Source organism: Schistocerca piceifrons, chromosome 1 (assembly GCF_021461385.2).
Source record: "Schistocerca piceifrons isolate TAMUIC-IGC-003096 chromosome 1, iqSchPice1.1, whole genome shotgun sequence".
Taxonomy (NCBI): domain Eukaryota; kingdom Metazoa; phylum Arthropoda; class Insecta; order Orthoptera; family Acrididae; genus Schistocerca; species Schistocerca piceifrons.
The window spans coordinates 848326640-848349491 of NC_060138.1; the positions used below are offsets into that span (position 1 = coordinate 848326640).

The following is a 22852-nucleotide window of genomic DNA, read 5'->3' on the forward strand; positions in this document are numbered from 1 at the left end:
GATTAGGGTGGGTTCTAATAGCAGATCTTAAAGTGCTGTGAGTAAAACAGGCATCAATACAATGTATAAACTTGGTTGTCACAAATATTCAGCTGTTTTTCTGAATTTTTTACAATTTCCGCTGTTGTGGCTACAGTGGGACCTGAGAACACAGCTGCCTTCTCCGAATACATAGTGGATTTTGCATCTATAGTGATGTAAGAATGTGATAATAGTTCTTTGTCTCTTGCTTTCAAAAATGTCATCTGTCCTCTGTTTTCTCATTGGCTGCATAGAACCAGCAGCTGACACAAACCCTTTAATTCCCAGCAAATTTAAGGGCAAACGTTGACAACACTGCTGCATGAAACACTGCCTCTACCTAGACTTTACTGTCTCCTGCAGAAATGTATACTATTGTTGAGTATTTGTCCAATTCTGAAGTCAGCTCTATTCCAATGATAAATAAATTCAAACAAACTGTAATTTAAACATGGCAAATCTTATACACAATGTACACAATATACATCCTCATGGTTGGTAGTACGATGAAATTTGCTGTCTGCTTACCATTCCCCTCCCCAGATTTGTTCTATTTCTCACCATCCTGGTATCACTGTTCCCACTCCAACCCTTCTGAATTCTTCAAAATAAATCTGCACATGACCCCTAGTGCCAAAGCTTCATCTGTAAATGTAAAACAACCCCTGTATTAATTACACAGTGTAAAAATGATGACCTTAGCAGCAATTATGAAGGCATGCTGAAAAGTAAAGTAATGTCTCTGAATATTTTATATGAAAACTCTTAAGGTTTTTTTTAAATAAAATACACTTTAGTAACATTCTACATCTTTATTTCTCCATACAGTCACCCTGGTAACAAACACATTTTACTCAACAAGAGACCAGTTTGTTGATACCAGCATTGTACAAAGGGCGTTCAAAAAGTTTTGCACAGTCGTTTCTAATTTTTTTATTTGTTACAGGAGGAGAATGAAATTTTTTGCGACCGTACTTGGAACATTTAGCTTGTCCTCAAATACATCAGTCAAAAAAACAAAAAGAAAAGAAAACCACAGTGTCTTCTTTTATTCACAGATTAAACTGTGTGGGCAGGCTGAAAAGTAATGAAAAGTAATACCTTCGAATTTTTTATTCTATTCTCAGTATCAGTTGGCACAAAATCTGCCAAGTACAGTTTAAAGTTGTACACATTGTGTGGCAGCAAGACATGTTACACTCGTAATTTTGAAGCATACTATGGCAGGCAGAACACTGAACCATATCTTGCATCTTGTTTGTGAACCAATCAAAGGCACTCATAGAAATGTAACTACAGACAAATAATAAAGTACATATTCTTTAGCACAGAATCTTCTAGAAAATGGGCTACACCTACGTGTATACTCTGCAAGTCACTATACACTGCATAGTGGAGGGTACCCTGTACCACTACTAGTCATTTACTTTCCTCTTCCACTGGCAAATAGAATGCGGGAAAAACAACTGTCTATATGCCTCTGAATGAGCCCTAATCTCTGTAATCTTATCTTCATGGTGCTTACATGAAATCTGTGTTGGTGACAGTAGAACTGCTCTGCAGTCAGCCTCTAGTGCCAGTTCTCTACATTTTCTCAGTAGTGCTCAAAAGAACATCACCTTTCCTCTAGTGATTCCCATTTGAATTGGCAAGTGAGAACTGAGAAACATGGACTGAGAAGCGAGAAGAACAAGAATTCATTGGAATAGGGGACTTGACAGTTCTCTGATGGTCCATCACTAGGTGGAACAAAAGGGTCAGGGTGCCAACATGGGAGACCTTTGATATCCATGATGGACTGTTAGCTCGTACCTGATAACTATCACTTTGATTTGTGTACAATGACTATTCTTCGAACCCTGCAAGAAAATGACATTTGTTGTTACATATCAGCATGGACAACAGTCTGCACGTGGCATTAAGAGCCCCGGTAGAAGGAACTGTAATTTCCAAGGCATGAAGTATTAATATGTAATTTTAATCAGATTATAAATGATTGAATAGATAATTTTGATCATTGTTTACTGACTTTTTTGTATGACCAAAAGTCATGGGATTTTTCTCCAGATCAATTGCCAAAATTTTATTTTTGAATTCATTGAAACAGAAGTGGTAGTCACATTAGACCAGCTACAATGGCCTGCGGAGATTCCTGGGTGCAAATCCAGCAGGCCCTTTACATATCTGTGCCTGCATACATACATGTGTACATACATAAAGAAATTCAGGATTTAAATCCAGGAATGACTGCAGGTTGATTTCTTTAGTCTCATGTGATTCTGGCTGTTGGCAATGAATGTAATGTTTGAAATTTACTTAATACATGAAATAAAAGTATTTAACAGATCATATTTGTACAAATATTGATATTCTCAAAACTAAGTAAAAAGTTAAATGAGCCAGGAACTGACTGTGGCAGTATAGCCAAGTGGTTGATCGAACACTCAAACGTAATTTATTTCATGTAGTTACAAACAAATATTGCAGTGGCACAATAGCAGCCTCAACATAATTACTATTGAATATTGTCTACTGTTTCATAGCATTCCAAAGTTACAGTTTATGTGACCAATTTAAGTGATGTTTATTTCTGTATGCCATGATCGTATGGGGAAGGGGACACACACTTACTCTGCTTCTTGCCTTTCTGTGTGTCAGTCAGTTTACGGGTCACAGAAAACCACTCCACTCCAGGTTCTCACATAATCTTTCTTCAGATAGAACTAATAACTTCTGCTTCTTGGATCCCTCTCTGATATAGGTTTTTTTACATGTATGTGCAAAGACAATGAGTAGGAAGAATGGGTGGTAAGATACAAATTAATTAAGGAACTAGACAAGAACATTTATTCATTATAAACTTTTAGCATCTTTGAGGCAATTTAAATACAACAGAAGATGGTGACAATTTGGTTGCTGATAGCATCAAGCACTAGTGACAAACTTGCAATGAATAAGTGGTGGCAGCACAGCCCAAGCTGTAATCTGTGCGCTAATTGTGACATATAGTGTATTTTGTACAATGAAACAATCGAAGTCAGTTTCAGGGCCAACTCAGAGACAGATGGTTTGGCCCAAATTTCAAAAATGCCACATCTAGATGTAGCAGCACTGTAACTGTGTTGTCTTTTTTAAATGCTTCTGGAAAGGAAAGGGAACTGTTGGCTTCATGTAGCTGAAAAGAGCACAGATAAATTGTATTTGTAAGACAGATCCAAAGATTTATAGTCCAGTGTACCTTCTCAATGCATGTTGCAGTACTCTATAGTATTTTGTAAGTTCAAATATAATGACAATACTTGAAGAAAATAATCTTCTCCCAAAGAATCAGCACAGGTTCAGAAAATACTTCTGCAAAAAAAAAAAAAAAAAAAATCATTTTGGTGAACAGTCAGAGGACAACTTCCCAGATTTCTCAAAAGTATTTACCACTATACCACACCGTTAACTGAGAAACAAAATACAATAATTTTGAAAATATTCTCAAGCACAGCACTAATTTGGAAAAAAAAATCCAATTATAGTATGTTGTACTGGACTGTGAATGGTCCAACAGAGAGAGAAAAGTGAGTGACTGTGCTCTAATGAAGGATAATTCAAATACTCGGACAGTTTGCTGGTGAGACTAGCCTATAGAAAAGTACTTTCTTATGAATGCGAGGAAATACAAAATGGCAGTTTTTCTACTTTGTATACTGAATGCAATCTCACTTCGAATGTAGATAAAAGTAAAATAATGCTCATAAAAAAAGCCAGAAACTGGCTAATGCACTAATACACACACCAAAAAAGTTTTGCATCACCCCGGTTCCCAGAACTCATGAAGATAGACATTGACTGTGGATATTGTATCACATACATAGTCCCTTTGACTGTTCAGAGATGTCACTAAACCCACCCCAAGATGTAAACAACCATGCATGAGCAGTACCTATTATATGGAGGGGGTCTGATTGCCATTCCACCAGGTAGGAGTTACACAGCTCATGTTGTCTGTAGTTCAACCATGCCTAGACGATCAATACCATGGTTCAATTGTATCCGCATTGTTACTTTATGCCACGAAGGGCTCCCAACAAGGGAAGATTCCAGGCATCTCGGAGTGAACCGAAACAATGTTGTTCAGACATGGAGGAGATACAGAGAGATAGGAACTGTTGATGACATGTCTCGTTCAGGCTGCACAAGGACTACTACTGCATTGGATGACAGCTACCTACAGGTTATGGCTCAGAGGAACCCTGACAGCAATGCCACCATGTTGAGTAATGCTTTTCATGCAGCCACAGGGCGTCATGTTATGACTCAAACTGTGCGCAATAGGCTGCATGACATGCAACCTAACTCTCGACGTCCATGGCGAGGTCCATCTTTGCAACCACGACACCATCAGCACGGTACAGATGGGACCAACAACATGCTGAATGGAGAGCTCAGGATTGGCATCACGTTCTCTTCAACAATGAGTGTAGCATATGCCTTCAACCAGACAATCATCGGAGATGTGTTTGAAGGCAACTCAGTCAGGATGAACGTCTTAGACACACTGTCCAGCAAGTGCAGCACGGTGGAGGTTCCCTGCTGTTTTGAGGTGGCATTATGTGGGGCCAATGTACACCACTGGTGGTCATGGAAGGCGCTGTAATGGCTGTACAATACATGAATGCCATCCTCTGACCGATAGTGCAACCATATTGGCAATTCATGCTCCCCTCATGCATATCTTGTGAATGACTTCCTTCAGGATAATGACTTCGCTCGACTAGAGGGGCCAGCATGTTCTCCAGACATGAACCCTATAGATCATGCCTGCGATAGATTGAAAAGCACTGTTTACGGACGATGTGACCCACCAACCACTCTGAAGGATCCACGCCGAATTGCAATTGAGGAGTGGGACAATCTGGACCAACAGTGCCTTGATGAACTTGTGGACAGTATGCCATGATGAATGCAGGCATGCATCGATGCAAGAGGACGTGCTACTGGGTATCAGAGGTACCGCTGTGTACAGCAATCTGGACCACCACCTCTGAAGGTCTCACTGTATGGTGGTACAACATGCAATGTGTGGTTTTCATGAGCAATAAAAAGGATGGAAATGTTTATGTTGATATCTATTTCAATTTCCTGTGCAGGTTCTGGAATTCTCGGAACTGAGGTGACGCAAAACTTTTTTTGATTTGTGTAGTAAACTTGAGGAGGCTGTTCAATCATTTTAACATCAAAGGGTAATACCAAAAACTGATATGAAATTACAAAAAACTAATCAACAGTATGGGAAGAGCAGTGCACCTGTTAAGGAAACTACATGCAGGACAGTAGTGTGATCTATAATACTGTGTGGTTATAATTAAACTTTCCATATTTAACATGTTATAATACAGAACCTAATTACTGTCCGAGTACCAAACTTGGTAGCATGATTTCCATGCATCAATAGCACCAGCGTCCAGTTCCAACTATGGCCACCAGGTGCCGTGACGAGTCACCGTGATTCATAGTCTCACACACTCGACCAGTTGCAGTGCACTTGTTGACGTGTCACCATGAGCTTGGACAAAAGGAGCAGGGCATTATTGGCGAAGCTCTGTTATCAAAACAACAGTAATGCTGCAGCTGCACTTCAAGAATATCGCCACCTGAAAGGATTTTGGAATGGTCTTCTTTCTCCACTTGCTGTGCAAAGCATAACGAAGAAGTTCGAATCAACTGGAGAACTGGGTGTCGCTCCAGGAAGAGGCCAACGACTGGTTGCACCACAGCTGGTTGGTGAAACTGCTGTTGCTGTGGCAGGCAATGATGTGCACAATTCCCAATTGTCAGGCAGCACCCATGCTGTGTCTCAACAGTTCAACATCCCATGGTCCACTACATGGAAAGTGCTTAGAACCATTCTCAAATGCCATCCGAACAAGGTCCATATTGTACAGCAGCTTGCACCGCAGGATGCACAACAATGTGTTGACTTCACTCTCCACTTGCTTGCAAGGATTGAAGTTGACGATGGCTGGCCCTGGACCATTCTATGAACAGGTGAAGCACATTTTTCCCTGGTAGATGAGGTAAACCCACAGAATTGCCAAGGTTGGGGATCTCCACCTCCAGTCACTGTGCATGAAGCCCCTCTGTATGGTGAACATGTCATCGTATAGTGTGGCTTCATGGCTATGTTCATCACTGGCCCACTGTTTTTTTGAACAGGATGGCACTCAAGGACCAAAGACACGCAGTGTGACTGGCCAGTGTTACTGCAATATGCTTCACCAGCATGTCATCCCTGCCCTACAGGAGAGAGATGCATTGAACTCAACAGTTTTCATGCAATATGGGGCCCACTGCACATCAATCGTGAAGTTCACCTGCTTCTATGAAACACATTTGTAAATGATCGAATTATCACCAAATGGTTTCCAAACACTTGGCTGGCACGATCATATGATCTCACTCCTTGTCATTTCTGGTTGTGGGGCTACCTGAAGGACAGGGTTTACTGGGGGAACAAACATTCATGCAGATGCTGATCAGAAGCACAGCATATCAAGAGAGGTAGCCCGCATACCTACGGACATGCTTCGTTCTGCTGTGCAGAATGCAATCCTGTGCTTTCAGACTCTTCTGGTTACTGATAGGTGCCATATTAAGCCACTTTTGTAACAGTAATGGTAACAGTATCTAATGGTATGACGTACCATAGAAGCACATTTAAAAGTCTTTCAAAGTCTTTCAATCGAATTGATTTTGCATTAATGCTACCAAGTCTGGTACGTGTACAGTAATTAGTTTCCTTGTTATAATGTGTTAAATAAGGAAAGTTTGATTATAACCATCTGGACTGTATCCAGGATGAGATTTTCACTCTGCAGTGGAGTGTGCGCTGATGTGAAACTTCCTGGCAGATTAAAACTGCATGCGAGACTGAGACTCGAACTCGGGACCTTTGCCTTTCACGGGCAAGTGCTCTACCATCTGAGCTACCCAAGCATGGCTCACACCCTGTCCTCACAGTTTTACTTCTGCCAGTACCTCGTCTCCTACCATCCAAACTTTACAAATGAAACTATGACAGAGAATCCCAAGAGAATGAAGAAATGAAACATTGTTCTCATAAAACTAGGGATGGATAAATAATGTAACTATTACTTGAGGAAGACTGCAACAATCCTACTTACGTAACTAAACCTATCTCTTGTGGTATAAGCATATGGTAGCTGTGCAGTTTCAGTGGATCGCCACCTGAAAACGCTGATGTAGAATCTATACTTAAAATGAATAGCCAGAAGCTTCTTTTTTTAAGTTCAAAATTGGAAGTTAGCCAATCTTTAATCTCATCCTTAAGATCCTACTGGTGATGACCAGGTCTCTTATAGACTCTAATAATATTTACAAACAGCTAGATAGTATGGGCACATGCAAAGCTTAACAGTTATTTCTTCAGAATGCAAATGTACATAAAGTACAGATAAAGTGATCATAATTTGCTTAAAAAAAACCAACGAAGTCAGAGAACTGTTACCACAGTCACAAATATTATTATTCTGAACAAAAACACACATTTTGGTGTCTATTGCTCATAACTATGAAATATGTACTCTCAGCCAACATTAAATGAATGGAGGTGCAACATAAACGGTTCCCAAGGCTGGGCTAAAATATATACCAGCTAGCATGAAGCTACACTAGACAAAAACTTCAGAGCAGACTGAACAGAATGCCCTAAAATGGTGTGCACTTGGACCTTATGAAGACTTGCTCCAGAATATTACTGAACTTTGTTAATTCACAACAATTTACAAATTCTATAAGCCAATAAGTTCATCTTTTATTGGCTATTGATTTTGTCATTATATTTTGTCTGTATATTATTTCTCATGAGCAGGATCTATTAAAGTGTACAGTACTAATTTATTTCTATGCGATGGGAATCCTGGGATTATGACCATCGGATCCATCTTGTATGTTAAAATTAATTATCAAAAGCCAGTAGTTTTTAATTAAGGACGCTTGCTCATTAATATGTATGTCAATAGATTCAGAAAAATAAGGCAATCAAAATATATCAACAGATCCCAGAAATTTACAGTAGTTTGGCTATAACTGGCAGTGGGAGTTTGGACCAGGTGAAATATTTAATTAACAATATCTTTTAAACTAATTAAATTTGGGTCAATGTACATACTTTACCGAAAAAGGGGACAAATAGCTCTTTAATTTGGAAGTGGCCACTTTCCTTCCTAATTTACCTATTGGCTCATAGGTTTTTCCCTGTAGCAAGATGTACAAAATTTTATAATTGCAGTAACTTTTGATTTCCATCATTTTTGACAAATCATTGCAAGCAGAATAACAAACTGAGCGACTTGAATAATAAAGTTTTCTGTGGAGGGGGATGGGGATTTAGTTCTATAATCTTGTTAATTAGCATAATGTGATTAATGTATGAACATGAAGAATTTGGAAAAGAAAGTAAGCAAAAATTTTATAGAAACCTTAATAAATGAAATAGGAGTGCATACAAAGTAGGATGTAGTTGTCAACCTGCTTTGTCACAAACTTCTTTCATCATATAAAGGGTGGTCCATCTGAAGTTTCAGATGAGATTATCTCGTAAACTATATATCGGGTAAAAATAGTGGGTAAGACAAGTTGGTAAGTCCAAAGAGGGACATCAAATGATACTACACATGACCCCCAGCCCCTGTCCCCTTGGGTGGGGTGGGGGGGAACTTCTAATCTTAAATGGAAACCCCCATTTTTTATTGCAGATTTTGATTCTCCATAAAAATGTAATCAAGTTTTGTCTGAAACATTTTTTAAATCATTGACAGATGGTGCTGAAATCGAGAAAAACTAAAATTGGGGAAGAACTCCAATTTATTTAGCATGATCTGAGAAGGATGCATCGCATCAATACAAAATGTGCACCATCCTTTCATTAGGCCAAATTAAGCTAATTTTTTTTACAAAATGTATCCTACCTGCCACATTTTTTGATGGAGGGAGGTGGAATGGTATGAAAATCTTGTTAGTGAGCTCTACACAATTGCATTACTCACCCAACTGTGGAACTACCGTGGCCAAACTGCTAATTATGACTCAGTATAAAGGTTGGTGCAATGCGATCAGACATCACTTCACTTTCAGATTGTGAACCATAAACATCAACTGACAAAAGTAAATTATTCTTTAGTGAAACATGGCTCGCTATCCTCCTACAGAGTGTGTTGATATGATGTTAATTTTAGGTGAATGCAATACAATTACACTGCAGCTGTGCAATTGTATGCAGATTGTTTCTCAAACAGACAACATCCAAGTGAAAACATTCTTCGAAATTGCGCTCAATGAGCTCGAAATGGATACATGCACCGTCCACCTCGCCATCGCAAATACAACGAAAATGATGCTCGTACCCTTACTGTTCTCGCCTGTGTTCAACTGGATCCTGAAATGAGTAGTTGTGCGATTCAGAGACAAACTAGAATACCAAAATAAACTGTTTTGAGGATTTTGAAGGCACATAAATATCATGTGTATCATATCACACTGACACAGGCATTAACCCCAAAAGATATGCAAATACATGTGTATTTCTGCCAATGGGCCTTGGAAATGATAAGAGGTGACAATGATTTTTTTAGATACGTTATGTTCACTGATGAAGCAACATTCAAAAACAGGGGCAAATTAAATCATCATGATTGTCATTATTGGTCCCCTGTCAATCCACACTGGCACAGACCCGTTGACAATCAACACAAATGGTCGTTAATGGTCTGGCATGGAATTTTAAATGGGTACTTGATAGAACTATATTTTTTTGACAGAGATGTTACTGGGGAATCTTATTTACAACTTCTCCATGATGATTTGTTGGAGTTAATGGAAGATGTTGATTTAGAAACTAGGCAACGAATGTGGTTCCAACAGGATGGAGCAGCTCCCCATTATTTTAAAAATGTGCAGAACATTTTAAATTTACAGTACCCTGGTCAGTGGATAGGATGTGGCAGGCCAATTCAGTGGCCTCCACATTCACAGACCTAACATCTCCTGATTTTTTCTTGTGGAGTTATTTAAAAAATATTGTTTATGAGAGACAGCCCACAACCCGAAACTATATGGAGCAACGCATTCGAAGAACATACGCAGCCATACCACAGGATGTGCTGCTCAAAACTGTAAACAACTTTCGCAGACGGTTGCCTTTATGCATTGAAGCAAATGGGGATAATTTTGAACAATTTCTTCATGGCCAATTTCATTAATAAAGCACCCCAAAATGTGAGAGGCAAGGGGACTCACACTAATGAAGCACCCCAACATGTGAGAGGCAAGGAAACTCACACTAATGAAGCACCCCATGGGACCATCATTCTACTATGTCCATGTCATCGTTTGTGGGTAACGCTAAAAGTAGGATACAGTACATTTTGTACAAAAATAGCTTAATTTGGTGTAACGAAAGAATTGGCGCGCATTTTTTATTGATTTGATGCGTCATTCTTGGATAACTCTAAATATATCAGAGTTCTTCCTCAATTTTACTTTTTTCTCGATTTCAGCACCATCTGAATGGTTTAAAAAATGTTTCAGACAAAACTTGATTACTTTTTTATGGAGAATCCGAGTCTGCAATAAAAAAATGGGTGTCCCCATTTAAGATTTAAAAGTTGCCCCCCACCTCACCCAAGGGGGCGGGAGCTGGAGGTCACATGTAGTATCATTTGATGTCCCCCTTTGAGCTTATGAACTTGTCTTACCCACTATTTTTACCCAATGTATAGTTTTTGAGATAATCTCATTTGAAACTACAGATGGACCATCCTTTATATTGTGTAGGGATTGTGAGAATAACATAAGAGATGAAAGGAGAATTCATTATGAAGTAGTACACACTTATTAATGCAAAAAATGTGCATGTATCCAGCATGACGTGACAAATTTTCCACATCTCTTCACGTTTAATGTACAAAGGTTGCCCAGAAAGTAATGCACCACATTTTTTCCTTCAACAATTCTTTATTGAACATAATGAGAATTACACACACAAAAGAAATGTGTTTTATCTACACACCCTATTTTTCCACATAATCTCCATCCCATTCTATGGCCTTCCTCCAGCACGAAACAAGGGCATGTGTGCCCTGTCTGTACCAATCGTTGTTCTGGTGGCAGAGCCAGTGCTTCACTGTGTCGATCACCCCTTGATTGTCCTCAAAATGTCTTCCAACTGCTGAGTCATAATGCATCTGTCTTCGCGAATGACATCATCAGCTGGCTGCAACATGTCAGGTGTGACAGCTGTGGACGGTGACTAACTGTACTTCTGTCAACAGCAGATGCTCCATAGACTTTGCACAAGTGTTTTTGAATATTCCCCACAGTTCCTTTCTCTGCAGTGAGAAATTCAATGACGGCGCATTGCTTGTGATGTATATTACCTACAGACACCATTTTGAAACTGTCCTGCAGCTACACTGTTTGAAGTGATGGAAACTTGGCGCGCTCACTCAGGAGCCTTCAAATAATACATACATAACGTTTTTGCATTCCTGGCATTGTTTTCAGCTGAGAAATAAAGTGTGGTGCATTACTTTCTGGGCAACCCTCATACGTGCATTGTCTACATTAATGGTTACCTGCTTGCCACTTGATAATGGACATACCACCAATATCAGTTCCATTCTAGAATAAAATAAAATTTAGAAAAATAATAAATAAAAAATAAAATAAAAAATTTCTTCCAGCTGTTGGTGGTCATCTGTTCTATGGTTTCTCCTTCATGTTTTACAGTTGTTGCACCCAAAATGGACAAATTATTTTTAATGTAACAGATGGGATTAGGGAATGATGGAGGCATGAAGACAATAAATTTTCCTCACTCCAGGCCTGGATGGAATATGACAAGGTTACCTTAAATAGTTGCCTGATATGCGGCATAAACGCTCACGGAACTTAACTGTAGTTGTAAATGGCTCCCTCATCACTCAGTGAGACTTGCGTCCTTCCTCAGAAGTAGCGACAGCAATCTTCAGTCCATAGAGCTGCACACAATAGAGATGCAAGCACCAACCTGATCCACCAGCCTCCACCAATGAGGTGTTAACATTCACAAAGCAGCCTAGCATGCTCTGAGTCCTCAGAACAGACAAAATATCTCATAGGCAGTGTATAACATATATACTTGCATATGGGGCGACATGTATGACACAGTTCCTCAGCAAAAAATGCCAAAACAGTTCTTTGACAACCTGAAGGTATGGTAATAAGATTCTCTCACTTTTGCTGGTGCAATGGGTAAATGGGAATAAGTAAAAAATGAAGCTCACTTCTGGAGGATAACATGCTACAAGGTGAGGGTACCACACACGTATCATAGTTCACATGGTACTTGGAATTTAACATGTTCAGAATTCACTTGGGACACTTTGCAACTAGATCAGTGTCAATGTAACTATTTAGGTGCTGGAGCTTTCTCGTTTTGACTGATAATACATACCCAAGATATTCATAGCTCACCTGATTGAATCCATCTGTGCTGGTGCAGATCAGCATTGATTGTTATTATGAAAAGAAAATATTAAAGAAAGTAACTCCAGCTCCTATTTCTGTCTCTGAGTTATACCTCTGGTGAAAATCAGAGTTATCATGTCTCAAGTCATATCAACAAAGTAGTAACAGGGTGCCTTTATCAATATGTTCCAGTATACCATACTGAATGTGAAAACACACCTCCTCTGTATGTTATCACTGTTGGAGGAAAGATTATTTTTACATAATTTCTTACAAATTAAAACAGTAATGTGAACACCACAACAATCTCATGCTAATGGTTCCAAGAAAAATAAATTTGAAAAGAAGTGCCAAATGATTATTTGTTTGATAATAACTGTCCACACGTTTTTGAACATACCTCAGTTCCCACCATTTAATTGCAGTCTTTCAGTTTCCAACATTCAGTATGAACAATCTCCAAGGATTTTTGTTTGTGGTGGAACTTTGTCTCGAACTGAGCCTGATACCCTCAATTCCTACAAACAAAACTAATTCACCCTAAGAAAGGAATGACAGAACTGAAACTATTCATAATGTGAGGGCCAAGTTCCATTGCTACACAGTCCACTTGATTTATGTTTTCCAGTGACTTAGGTCAGCCAATGTACTGCCCAGGATTGCCCTTTCAGTAGTGATATTCCCTCAACTGAAAAACAAACAGACCATTTTGCCTTAATGCTTCATAAGAAAGGGAAGAAGTGCCTCAGGAGTGCAATTGAAAAACTGTTCTATCTTCTGAAAACAATGTACACAGTGCAAAGGAACACACAGTACAATATTGCAGAAGTATTGCATAAAACTTTATTTCACTGATACAAAATTATGCTTCAACTGAGTATATTTTCTGTTTAGGTATTTAAAACTACAAAAATAGTGCAAACATCAACTCCACAGATGTTAGCACCTATGGAATCAACTACATATTCTTATAAACAAGGCCCTACAACCCAGTGTAACATTATAATAAGCCAATAAACTTTTTTATTGTGGCATAACAACCCATATAATTTTTGAATACTTTAAGTAGTCTGTTGTTACATACAGTGCTCAATAACCGAAACGTTAGTCAGTCTAAAGATAAAAATAAATCCATGTACCATTATTTTTCAATGTTAGAATTTGTTATTCAATATCACAGCTTTGAGAAGGAAGCAGGTGCCACACCTCCATACTTCTCTGTTACCTTTCTAACTATTGCATGAACTGAGTCATAATGCGGAAGTGTGTCATGACGAACTCGCTCTAACCAGGCAGCAAGTTTTGGACGCCCCTCACAAGGATTGTAGCCTGCCATTCCTAGAAACATAGTTATTAAAAAGCTACCACAATCTGCCCACACTGAATTAGAAAATGTATCTCTTTAGTATGCTACTATTATAATTTGTATTAAATACAGTTTTAATGTTGAGGAGTTGCTTTACAAGTAATGTGTAACACAGAAATTAATCATGAGAGGCAGCACAGACCTTGTCACTTAAGAGGTATAACAACTCTACACATCTTCCTCTCTTCTCCAAATGAAGTGTTTATTTGTGAAACTTATACCTGCTGTTATTTTGCTTGCTACTGGGTACAACCCTTTATATCTATTTCACTTTATTTGCAATTATTCACAAAAAAATATATCTATTTCACTTTATTTGAAATTATTCACAAGAAAAGACACATCGCAAAGGAATTATCCAAATCAGACAGAAATTGGTAGATGTGATGTATATGTACAGGCACACAAATGATTACAATTTCAGAAAAAAATGATGATTTATTCAAGAGAGGGAGCGAGTCAATAGCATGTTCATAAACCTCTCATCCTTATGCAAGCAGTTAATCAGATTGATATTGATTGACAGAGTTGTTGGATATGCTCCTGAGGTGTATTTTGCCATATTCTGTACAGTTGGCACATTAGATTGTCAAAATTCTGAGTTGTCTGGAAGGCCCTGCCCATAATGCTCCGAACATTCTCAATTGGGGAGAAATCTGGAAACGTTGTTGGCCAACGTAGGGTTTGGGAAGCACTAAGGCAAGAAGTAGAAACTCTCACCATGTGCAGGTGGGTGTTATCTTGCTGAAATGTAAGCCCAGGATGGTTTGCCACGAAGGGCAACAGAACAGATTGTGGAATATCATCAGTGTTCCGCTGTACTGTGAGGGTGTTGCAGATAATCATGGGGGTCCTGCTATGAAAAGAAATGACACCCCAGACAATCACTCCTGGCTGTTGTACTGTATGGCAAGCAACAGTAAGGTTGGTATCCCACCCCTTTCCGGTGCATCTACAGACATGTTCTCAGCCTGGAATCTAGTTGACTGGAGTAGATTTGTCTTCAGTATGAGTCCGGCTTCAAAATGAACCCAGATAACCAGCAAAGACATGTCTAGAGGCATCTTGGATAGCAGTGGGATACCAACGTGACTGTTGTCCACCATACGGCCTGACAACCAGGAGTGATGGTCCGGGCTGCCATTTCTATTAATAGTGGGTCCCCTTTGGTCCTCATCTGCGGCATCCTTACAGCACAGATATATTCTACACTGCATTTTGTTGCCCTTCATGGTAAGTCATCCTAGGCTTACTTTCCAGGGAGGTAATGCTGATTTGCACACTGCGAGAGTTTCTACTGTTTGGTTTCGGGATTGCCAAACCCTACCTTGGTCAGCACGGTCACTGGGGCTCTGCCCAGTTGAGAATGTTCAGAGCATTATGGACAGGTCCCTCCAACAAGCTCACGATTTTGTTGATCTAACATGGCAATTGGACATAATGTGGCATGATATCCCTCACGGGGGCAGTCAACAACTCTGTCAACCAATGCAAAGTTGAATAACTGCTTGCATAGGGCCAGAGGTGGATCAATACATTATTGACTTGCTCAGTTTGTGAAGCTCTTTCTCTTTAATAAATTATCCACTTTTTCTGAAATTGTAACCACTTGTTTGTTTGTACATTTACATCACACCTATCGATTTCTGTCTCATTTGAATAATTTTTTCGTGGAGCACCTCCCTCTCCCTCTCTTCCTCCCCCCTCCTTCCCCCCTCGCTCTCTTTTCCCCTTCTTAGAGTGTATTACTTCATAACTTACCCATGAAGTCTTAAGAAACATTCATTAGTTACAAACTGAAACAGAAACAAAGAAAAATATATGCAATTTGTAGTAGAAAATCTTTAATAACTGCAGTGTGACCCACAGGATTCATTTTCAAGAAACAACAATAAAAGAGAGTAATGGAAGAGGATGCATTATCTGTAGCGAGTGTTTACAGAAGAGAGCATCAGATTTCCCCCAATTGGCTGAGCCCTCTTGATCCCTGTAGAGTAGGAGTGAGTGACAGAGATCTCTTTTTCATCCCCTTTCTTATAACTACTCATTTTCAACCATTAAACAATTATTTACACATATTATTTACATTCTTTTAACTAAATGTCCAGTCTTCACTATTGGTGTTCCACAAGGTAATACTCACTAGTTTGCTCAATCTCACATGCTCCAAGAAGATCAGCAATACTGATTTTGTCTCCAGCCAAATATGATTTGTTGTTCAGCCAGATCTCTTCTACTTCATTCAATGTTTCTACCATTTTTCGTTCTCGTCTAGCCACTGTTTCAGGATTAGGTGGCGTTCCTTTGATTCCTGGAAGCATAAACTGTTGAGGAAAAAAATTCATTTAGTATAGTTTAAAGATAGGTATTAAGAGACATATACAGATGCACATATACAAGAAGTTAGGTATCTAAGCCACAATATGCTAGCTTTTCAAAAGCACTGCTTCAGTATAGCAAAACTGCAAGACATATATACATATACACAGTTTTTCCAACAATTCATTTTTGACTGGTGTGGTAATTTCTTGTTACAATTTGTTTCTCCATACATTGTTGCCCTAAAATGTGATAATTTGCAGAATACCATAAAAATTTTCAAGGAGTAGGGTAGGATGTAGATTTAGCACTGTCAAGTATCATGCAAAATACTATGAAACTAGCGATCAAGGTAGAATTCGCATTTGGCTGTCAAACTGTTCACAGAAAATGAAATCATTTCCTTAGTACAGTGGCAGTCGTCATGTTGGCTCAACCTTTCTAGTTAACCTCCTCATACCTGTCTTTATCACTGCTGCAGAAAAAGGATCAGGCCAACAGTGTTGCCAGATGCTGTTACCACTTTTGTGCCCGTCCCTCTTCTCCTTGATAAGCACAATATTATCATGACTGTAGAACACTTGGCTCCCAATTCTTGTGCCAATATCCGTGCTCCTTGCTGCTCAACATGGTAACAGCAATACTTTACCTTTTGCCTATACACAAACAAGACTTGTGGCAGCCTGCTGAGACTACATTCAATTAAACATGGTAGAATGAATGTAGCAGACTCAAAGGGGCATGGTATACTTTACTTGTGTTCATCCATAAACATCAATGCTTCAATGAGAAGAGAAAATACTGTTTTCTACATCAGAAGAGAAGGAAACAAGTTATATTTCATGAGCATAAATTGTCATTTCCAGAAGTCAGCACCTTGTCAATTCCTACTGATTACTACACAGTCTGTCATGGAATAACAAATTCTACAACATGTCAAATCTGGAAGAAAACGAACATCTTAGAACAGTCATATGCTGTTAATCATTTCCACGGGTCAGAGTGAGAGAAGTTTTTGGGAGTTTCTCACATGCATCTGCTTTAATGCATGCCTGGATTACACTAAACACAAACAACCCAAGAAGTAGCTTACAAAACACATTTGTTGCATTTAAGTTAGTTTACTGAAATTAAGATATAGAAGAAATGCAAATATGCAATACACTCATTAACATAATATATGAACTTCTGTAAGGAAACAAATTGCTTTGATATCAAAACTGAGTAAGTAGTTTTTTTAAGTTTATATAATTATTTTTGTTGATATGCACCACGATTTTCTAACTTCATTTTCTAATTTGTTTGCTACAGTGGATTTAATCATATGAGGATGGGCTTACAGATCGTTAACTCAGAAATCGTACTGATAACACACATAATTTTTTTGCATATGTAAATGAAATATGCTCACCTTTTAAGTATCAAAGTAATGTAAGATCACTGGAAAAGATATCATATTAGTCATCGCCTTAAAAGGGCTCACTGGTTTCTTTGGGGCACTGTAGATATTACAGAACTGGTACCATGTGGTTATATGACCCTTCACCTCAGATGTGAGTCACAGCAATCATGTGCTCTCTATATACACATGTCAGTTATATGGAATCAGTGCAGTAAGACGGGTTGACGTGACAATGTGACAGACTGGCAGGAAGTGGCTGCCTTGTTTTGACATGCTAATGATCACACTCTGAATGAATTTGCCCAATTTGTTGATATATCAAGGCTGTCTGTCTAACATGCCTACAAGTAATAGTGCATGTCCTCAGCCAGGTAACTCAGCATAAGAACAGCGTTCCTAAGAATATCATATGTGACAAGAACTGGAGACGAGTGTCATGATTTGTCCCCATTAGTTTCTGTGTAAATATTGTGAATGGAACTACATGCAACAGACATTTGGGTTGGGTGCATCACAAAAGGCACTTATGAGGTGTGGCTATAAAATAACAGATTCAATGCTTTACAGAGTAAGTATGCACGTACCAAAGATGAAAGATGAATAGCTGTGAAGAGTGAAGCCTTCTCAGTCAAATGCAGCATCTCTGGTGTCTGTAGACAAATCAGTGTGGCCATGGTCTTCGTTTGTTTAAAAGCGGTTATTTTATTTCACCAAAAAAACCGTTGTTAAGATTCACATGAAACACAGAAAAACTGTTACTAAAACCCAACTTTCACTAGAAGAAGTGTACGATGAAGACCGTTTGTCATGTAAGCGAGTTTTTTTAGTCATTCAAGGATTTCCAAAATGGCCAAGAAGACATAGACGATGACTCAGGCCCGGGACGCCCTTCAACATCAGAAATGAATAATGGTATAGAAAAAGTAGGTAATGTGATTTGATCTGAACAATGGTTGAATATCTGATCAATTGCTGAAACTGTAAAAATCAACAAAGAATCTGCAAGAGATTTTACATAACTCATTTAACATGAGAGAAGTGTTTGTGACACTTTGAATACCATTGAAAATGATCATAATTTCTGAAAAGAGAGAGAACATGACAAAAATCTTGATTTTTCACTTATGATCCAGAAAGTAAGTACTAATTCATGTACTGCAAGGGCCCAATTCCACCGAGAGTAAGACTTAAAGCAATGATGATTTTTTTATATATATATATATATTCATGGAATTGTAAGTCTTCACTGTGTCCCTAAAGGTCAAACTATTGATCTACATTACTACCTTAAGTTTGTTGCTCAACTCCACGAGAAAATAATAAACAAATTACCCGAATTGTGGAAGAGCAGGTCATGGATTCTGCATCAAGAACATGCACATGCTCACATTGCATCATCTGTTAAGAGGTTTCTAGTGAAGTACAGCATATCAGTGTTAGAATCCCACCTTATCCATGTGGCTTCGCACCATGTGACTTTTATCTATTCCCCAAGGTCAAATCTGTACAAAAGGAACAAGATTTCAGCCTGTTGAAGCAGTGAAAAATAAATAAATAAATGGCACACTAACATAGGAAGACTTACAGCACTGTTTCCATTGATTGAAAATTCAAATGGAGTGTTGTAGGGATAGAGGTGCGGAGTATCTTGAGGGTGACAATAACTGTATATATATGTTTTTGAAATAAAAAATTTTATAGCAAAAGTCTATAATTTTTTTTTTAATAGCAGTAGTCGATTAGGAAATGAGACACTTAAAGTAGTAAAGGAGTTTTGCTATTTGGGGAGCAAGATAACTGATGATGGTCGAAGTAGAGAGGATATAAAATGTAGACTGGCAATGGCAAGGGAAGCGTTTCTGAAGAAGAGAAATTTGTTAACATCGAGTATAGATTTAAGTGTCAGGAAGTCGTTTCTGAAAGTATTTGTACGGAGTGTAGCCATGTGTGGAAGTGAAACGTGGACAAGAAATAGTTTGGACAAGAAGAGAATAGAAGCTTTTGAAATGTGGTGCTACAGAAGAATGCTGAAGATAAGATGGGTAGTTCACATAACTAATGAGGAGGTACTGAATAGGATTGGGGAGAAGAGAAGTTTGTGGCACAACTTGACTAGAAGAAGGGATCGATCAGTTGGTAGGACATGTTCTGAGGCATCAAGGGATCACCAATTTAGTATTGGAGGGCAGCACGGAGGGTAAAAATCATAGAGGAAGACCAAGAGATGAATACATTAAGCAGATTCAGAAGGATGTAGGTTGCAGTAGTTACTGGGAGATGATGAAGCTTGCACAGGATAGAGTAGCATGGAGAGTTGCACCAAACCAGTCTCAGGACTGAAGACCACAACAACAACAATAGCAATAGTCCTGTTACTATGTAGCCATACCTCGTTCAGCTTCTAATATTAAATGAGCCAACAATAAAGGAACTGGACAGTAGATGAGTGGGGATATGAAGTGTGGTTAATAACACTTGATTTTGCCCCCTTTCAAATAATGCAAGACTCTGAGGGCACCAATGGCCCATTAAGGCATTTAACTCTCTATGTTGGGATGATGTAGTTAAGGCTGGAGATGGTTCTGTGGTGTTTTGGGGGCGTTTTTCAAACCATGACTACAGCTCACTCATTCAGGTTAGAATGAACACGAGCCAAGATGTTTATTTCAACATTTTCGGTGTCCAAGAAATGTCTTTTCTTCTACATCTTCATGATGAATATGCTGGGGATCCTCCTGTCTTCTAAGATAACATCAGCCACATTCACAGGGCTGCAAGCATATGTTCCTGGTTTGACAAACACTTGGGCATATTACCACATCGTGACTGACCTACTAAATCACCAGATTTCAGTCCTGTAAAAGATGTCTATTTGGAACAGCCAGTGAAACGTAGCAACCAACACAATCTAATCATCATCACAGAGTGGCTGCAGCTGGATAAGGCGTACCTGAGGAAATTTGTTGACACTCTTCCATGCTGAACATGAGCCATTATCAAGACTACAGGCAGTGTTATACAGTATTGGTCTGATGCCTCCTGGAAATCATCAAGCTTATTGTCCAATGCACTTACCTTCAAAAATATTATGAGTAGATCACTATTTGCCTTTTGAGATAATGTAAATTATGTGCACCTCCTACCAAACTTAGTTCTTATTGCATGGCACATCTTCCAAGAAGCCGAATCAGTTATACCAAAAATGGCATAGATCCTACCTGACAGGGTCAGAGGAGCATTATATAATTCTAATCTTAATTTACATAAAACCATGGACATTTATATGTTATTCTGATCACTAGGTCTTAATACTGGTGCATGCTGTTATGTGTAACATTCTGATAATTATGTAGCTCCTCAAGAGAAATCAAATATGGTACTAGCGATGGCTCCCTCTCAGTTAAACAGACCTGTGAATAATGTAAGTGAATATATTTGTAGATAACTCTCATCGAGACCTCTCTTTTGAGACCTTGCTGAGTTTCAATGACAATCAGTTTTGAACACAACTGGAATTACTGCTGTCAGTGACTGTAGGTCCATCTTAATCAATTTCCAAATGAGTTATTAAAAAAAAGGCAACTTTAGAATCTTGCCTTGTAACATTTCAGCTCTTTCCTTGCGTTTTCAAATAAAATGTGGTTTACTTTATTAATGTTGAGGGTCTTAGTCTTACTCCAGCAGTGGAATGTATTGCACATATAACTGCTTAATGTTTTTGGGTAATCTGTGTCAAAGAGGTTTCTGTTGTGAGTTAATGAGCACTGCACTCTCATTTAAATATACGGCCGAAAGAGTCAGCCTACAGGAATTGTGAAATGAACTCTGTTGACCAGGACTGTGCACTACAAAGGGCACAGATTCACCACAAGATGTAGAAACTCACAGGCGTCTATTGAGGCCTAAGTGCTGTAGTGTGCAAGTGAGACAGACAAAAACCTACGTCATAGGGAAATCCAGTAGAAGGCTTTTGTGGCCAAGGAGACGTAGCAGTGTTAAATATAGTGGACCTATGATCAGCCATAAAGGCAAAAATTTATGAAAACTATTTAATTCCGTAGTGGTGCAAGGAATCAAGCCACAGTAATTTTAATCTGTCATCCTCCATAAAATTTCATGGTGATCCCAATAAAACTTGAATATTGCTCATATCTATAATAGTTTAGGATTTACTGTTAAAGTGAAATTAACAAGTCTTTTAACAAAGAGCTGAATGCTAAAATCTGAATGCATTGGTCGATCTTAACGATTGACATTTCATACAGAAGCACAACATTAAAGTGACAAATGTTGTAAATATCAACTCTGTAATTTTATTTGTTTAAAAGATGCAGTAAATTTAAATTATCAGTATTTTCACTTAAGCATCAGATCATCATTTCCTCCACACAAAACACATTGAACAACGGCAGCATGCCACCTTATTGAATCATTAGGTAATAGAATATTTGTTGTAAAGTTTAGTACATAATAGTTACTTTTGTTCTTTATTTATCAGCAAGCACATTGGTGCAAGGCTACTGGCCATGACATTCAAAGTTAAGAAGGAAACTGTATTGGTTTTATGTAAATGAATTTAACATCTATTATGTAATGGGTATTATTGTTACTTTATTTAGAACGTGAAAGTGGTCAAGCTTTGATTATTTAAATATGTTAAAATGTAAAATAATGTAGAATCAGCTGTAGCCAATCAGATGAACAGTTCAGGAAAGGGAATTGCCCTAATCAGTTGAGCGAGGGTATTCGGCACACGAGAAACACGGCCGGAGACGGGCAGAGGGGCAGTGAGGCTGGAGACACCAAAGTGGACAGTGCTGGTGGAGACATGAAAGCAGCCGGTTGGTCTTTAGGTAGCTAGGAAGTGGAACAACTTAGAAAATTTCACGTTGTGTGGTATCATGGAACTTAGTCTCTAAGTAGTGAGCAGCCTGGTGTGAATTCCAACTTTTCGCATAGTCAAGTAGGTGAAGTGCTGGACTTGTGTTTTGTGATGAGATTGAGAATGATCTAATTGTATCAAATGGATACACGCTCAAGTGTAACAGTAACTCTAAATACAACCACTTTTGCTATCAGTTTGATTTCAGAATAAACATTTTTCTAACCAAATAACAACTGCATGGCCTACATCATTTATGGGTTGTTCTAAAAGATTTCAGGCTTGCAACTGGTCGTCTTAAACTTCATTGTATGATATTTTGGCTGGACAACTGCCAGCCATCTTC

General features: G+C 38.6%; 1 protein-coding gene across 1 annotated transcript in view; it reads right to left on the reverse strand.

Moving 5' to 3' along the window:
* Positions 1 to 13355: 13355 nt before the first annotated feature.
* Positions 13356 to 22852, reverse strand: part of LOC124775883 (glutathione S-transferase theta-3-like) — a 91571-nt gene continuing 82074 nt past the window's right edge. Inside the window, exons 10-11 of the mRNA XM_047250720.1 lie at positions 16047 to 16227; positions 13356 to 13875 (exon numbers count right to left, since the gene is read on the reverse strand). Of these exons, the coding sequence (XP_047106676.1) occupies positions 13712 to 13875; positions 16047 to 16227 (345 nt within the window). The 3' untranslated portion in view covers positions 13356 to 13711. The remainder of the gene's footprint in view (positions 13876 to 16046; positions 16228 to 22852) is intronic.